This window comes from Cicer arietinum, chromosome 7 (genome assembly GCF_000331145.2).
Source record: "Cicer arietinum cultivar CDC Frontier isolate Library 1 chromosome 7, Cicar.CDCFrontier_v2.0, whole genome shotgun sequence".
Lineage (NCBI taxonomy): Eukaryota > Viridiplantae > Streptophyta > Magnoliopsida > Fabales > Fabaceae > Cicer > Cicer arietinum.
The window spans coordinates 46777378-46782377 of NC_021166.2; the positions used below are offsets into that span (position 1 = coordinate 46777378).

At 35.9% G+C, this 5000-nt stretch overlaps 1 protein-coding gene across 1 annotated transcript in view; it reads right to left on the reverse strand.

Annotated features, from left to right (window-relative positions):
• Positions 1 to 527: 527 nt before the first annotated feature.
• Positions 528 to 5000, reverse strand: part of LOC140918819 (uncharacterized) — a 14931-nt gene continuing 10458 nt past the window's right edge. The window contains exons 3-4 of the mRNA XM_073363618.1: positions 1255 to 1359; positions 528 to 1160 (exon numbers count right to left, since the gene is read on the reverse strand). Coding sequence (XP_073219719.1) covers positions 543 to 1160; positions 1255 to 1359 — 723 coding nt within the window. The 3' untranslated portion in view covers positions 528 to 542. The remainder of the gene's footprint in view (positions 1161 to 1254; positions 1360 to 5000) is intronic.

Sequence of the window (5000 nt, forward strand, 5' to 3'; positions counted from 1 at the left end):
AAAATAAATATTATATATAAAAATATAATATTAATAATAATTAAATTAATTACCACAAAATCAAATAAAACATGCATTCCAAAATTAACAAATAATGTCTTACATACCCAAAATTTATAAATAATGTCTTACAAACGCAAAATTAAACACACAATAATTAACTAAGACAACATAATTAATATGTGTTCATACAACCCAAAAATAAATTATGAAATTATTCAAATGACATCAATCCTCATAATAATTCCTCTGACCAGCTCCACTCACACCATCATTATTTCCTGCCATGCCCGACGAAAGAAGTCCCTCAAAAGTATTATTAATTTGTATTGGAGGAGACATCATGGTTTGAAATTGAATTTCATCTTCAATATCACCACCACTAGTTGAATGAGGAGCCGTTGAGGTTGATTTAAATCTGGTCTGATCAACCCATCTGTTGGCATAGTTGGTCGGTATGCAGTTTGATGATCTGGTTGAGGTTGAGGAAGTTGATGTGAAGAGGACGGAACATACGGATAATTATGAAAATATTGTTGTTGCTAAAACATTGGTGGCTGCTGCTGTTGCTGGAAGGCAGAGTTCGAAGGATCCTGGTGTTGCTGTTGGAAATTTGGAGGCGGTTGCTGCTGCTGGGAGTATTGAGAGTAATTTTGTTGCTGCTGGAATAGTGGTTGTTGAGGCAAGTATTGAGGCCGAGGCGGGAACTGCTGATGAAACACAGGAGGAAATGAAAATTGTTGTTGTTGAAATTGTTGTTGTTGCTGCTGAAACTGCTGCTGCTGCTCTTGAAACTTTTGTTTCCACTCCTCATTCAATTTATCAATTGCGGCTTGTATCAGCTGTTGTGTCTTTTCTTCTTGCTCACTTGCCCATTGCTTCTTTAACTGGTCAAGATCATTATCTATCGACGGACGATGAGATCGATCCGTACTAGCATAAGAAGAAGACGTCTCAGTCTGAATATAGCCGGTTGGACCTTTCTTAAAGGTTGATGATAAACTACCGGCACCCAGCACACGCCCTTTGTACTTGCCACCACTGATGTGCATAAAACTTGCGGTCTCATATTGTTTCCGCTGCACTGGACCAGCTCGCTGAGCAGGAGGAAGAGTAGCTTGATGATCATCCCATTCTTTCATGATTTGTTGAAGTTGTTCCTATATTAAAAATAAAAAAATAAAATAGTTAATAATTAATATATAATAATTTATAGGTCTAATTAATATATAACAATTAATATATAATAATTACCTGAATATTTTTTGATAATTCATCAGTATACTCATTTGTTTCAGGATTAACATGAAGATAGCGATGTATCTCAGCCTGAGTGACCTCCCTTCCAAGTTGCTTTTCCTAAAATATTAAATGAATGTCAAGTTTATAAGTTGGTGAAATGTGATGATTAATTGAAAATAAATTAATAGATATATATTATAAATAATAACAAATTACCATATAATATTTAATTTCTCCAACAGACATGGAACCTCCCTTATGAGTACTGGTACCTCTCTCAGATGCTCTATTAGTCTTTGCTTTTTCTCTCTTCTGTTTGTAAGCATCTGTGTTCCATTTCCTCCACAAAGCAGTCCAAACATTTTCACCAATCCAATTAGGCCGTTTTTCCTCCCCCTTATTACGTGCGTAAGCCAACATAGATGAGAGACGCTTTGAAAAGCGATGGTCAAATGAAGCCAAAACTGCGGCATCATGCTCTCTTTTCCAAGTGCATTTGGTCTGTTGTTTGTTGAAATTTAAAAAATATTAAAAATATAATTAGTAATTCAGTAAATTAATCAAATGTATAAATAAATAGTAATTAAATAAATTAATCTAATGACTTACTTTGAAACAATGTAAAAATTGATCAACTTCTCTAATTTGAGGTGTCTTATCCTCTTTTATCTCGCCCCAAGACAACCATGGTTTTTTATATTTCTCTTGTATGATTTCAGCAATTGCCTTTGCAGATGATTTAAAAGGAAGATATCTTCAAAGTTTATATGCAAATTAAATATAAAAATAAATTAATAAAATTAATAATGTATTTACATTGCAATAATAATATAACATTAATAATGTAATTACATTGCAATAATAATGAAATATTTAATCAATCATAGTTTACATACCCATCTCCTTCTAGAATGATGACAATGCGGTTGTAGCAATCAATACATCCGGGATCCATTATTTCGTCTAAGGTATAAGGCTCTACTGGGACCTCCGGATATAGAGGAATAGCTCCACCACTAGTACCAATGGACGGCATCGGCATGAGAGATGGGTCATTAACAACACGTTTAGCAACTTTTTTCTTACCACGTGATGTTTTGGATATTCCTCGTATTGCCGCCGTTCCTGTTCCTCCCGATCCATCCGAACCTCCTGATCCTCCTACTCCCGACACTGAAGCCATGTCTATATATATATAATACACTTGTCTTACATTATGGGCCAGGGCAAATGGATCAAACCGTGGATATTTTTTGCTCATACGAATGTCTACAGTATTGGATATCAAATTTATTTTAGTTCCTCTGCTAGATGGATCAAACCACTTACAGTAAAACAACACCACTTTTTTCGCATAATCTAGGAACGTGTAGTCAATTTCGTAAATATGCTCAATTATGCCATAGAAATCTTCTACTACACCACTATCAGAGACACTTTTCATACAAACTCCACTATTAATTGTTTCTTTTCCTTCAGTCCAAGATTCAGTGTGAAATTTGTATCCATTGACGTAATAGGTGTGCCATTCTTTGAAACTTCTACTCGGGCCCATAGATAAGGGCCTTAAGTGGATGTTGATAGGAGTTTGTTCTTCGAGATGCACTTGTTGTTGAAACCATAATGGGAAATTTGAATGTATATCATCAGATGATTGTCCCGTATTTAAAAATGCCCTGATCGATGACCATATATATGGTGAATATCAATTTAATCATATAATTAAATATAATTAATATGAAGAGAAATTTGAAACGTACTCAATGTATGGTTTAACTTCGGTGCAGTTAATCAAAACGTGAACATGTGCCGCATTAAATACTTTGTCGCTTGGCCAGAAAATCGGAAAATCCCTACCAGCATGATGACCAGACAAGCAAAAAACTGATAAAGCATGTGGATGACGTATAACACTATCAGTAGCGTTTCTTCCGTTAACTGGTGACAACGTTTCGTTGTTGAAATAATGAGAACAAAAGTGTGTTGTTTCACGGTGAAGGTAAGATGAACAAATTGAGCCCTCAACTCTAGCTTTGTTTTTCACCGACCGTTTTGAATAACCCATGAACCTATAATATACAAAGAGATGTACAATAAGCTCCATGTATATATAAGTTGAAGTATATTGAAAATCAAGTATATGTATATATATATCACCTTTCAAATGGATACATCCATCTATACTGAACTGGTCCACCAAGCTAATCTTCACTTGCTAGATGCACTGAGAGATGCTCCATGGAATAAAAAAACCCAGGAAGAAATACTTTCTCCAACTTACATAGAATGATCGGATGTCATTTTCCATCTTGATGAGATCTTTATCAATGAGTGTTGAAGAACACAAATTCTTGAAATATTGACTCACTTCAATAAGTGGGTTTAATACATGTGTCGGTAAAGCACTAAAGGCAATAGGAAGTAAACACTCTAAAAATATATGACAATCATGACTTTTCATCCCATGCATCCTCCCATTTTCCACATCAGCACATCTTTCGTGCATCAGCACATTTTCCACATCAGCACATCCCATGCACCCTCCCATTTTCCGTCAGGCGTCTTCAGCTCTTTGATCCAACGATAAACAGATTTGGCTTCATTAGTAGATAAAGTGTAATTCGCACGAGGTTTTAGGGTCTTGCCGTTTTGTTCCACCAACAACAAATCTGGTCGTCTGCAATATATACCTATGTCTTTTCTGGCTTTGTCATTATCTTTTGTTTTTCCTTTCACATTCATCACAGTATTAAATATGTTGTCAAAGAAATTTTTCTCAATATGCATAACATCGAGATTATGTCTCAAAAGATTATCTTTCCAATACGGTAGATCCCAAAAAATACATCTTTTTGTCCAATTGTGCCATTGTCCATAACCTTGTGGTTTACAGGCCACACCATTAACAACATGTACCTTTGGCATATCTTTTACTTTATTCCAAACTTGTTCTGATGTCAACTTAAGCGGGGGTCCTAGACTTTCTGCATAGCCCTTCATAAATGCAGCTTTGTTCCTTCTAAATGCATGATCAGCAGGTAAAAACCTACGATGCGAGTCAAACCACGATGCTTTCCCGCCAAATTTTAAAGTAAATGCTTTTGTATCTTCCATACAAATAGGACAAGCTAATTTACCATGGGTGCCCCATCCTGACAACTTCCCATAAGCGGGAAAATCGTTAATGGTCCACATCAATGCAGCTCTCATCATAAATTTTTCTCTCCGAGCAATATCATATGTCAAGACACCATTCCACAACCTCTTCAAGTCGTCAACCAAAGGTTGTAAAAAAATATCAATACCAGTTGTAGGATTAGAAGGACCTGGTATCACAGCAGCTAAGAACATATAAGGTTTAGACATACACATATCAGGAGGAAGATTGTAAGGAGTAACAATAATTGACCAACAAGAATAAGGGGTAGACGATGCTTGTATGTACGGCGTAAATCCATCTGAGGATAATCCAAGTCTTACATTGCGTGGATCTGACGCAAAATCAGGATGCATTTGATCAAAGTGTTTCCATGCCTGACCATCAGACGGATGTCGCAACTCGCTTGAATTTCTTCTATTCTCATAATGCCACGTCATATTTCCTGCAGTTTGTATTGATGCAAACGATCTCTGCAATCTTGATACAATAGGTAGGTAAAACATTGCTTTCCTTGGAATTGATTTTCCCCTACTTACCCTAGAGTTATTCCTTTGGTGATACCTTGGTTGTTGACAAAACTTGCATTCAACTAAGTTAG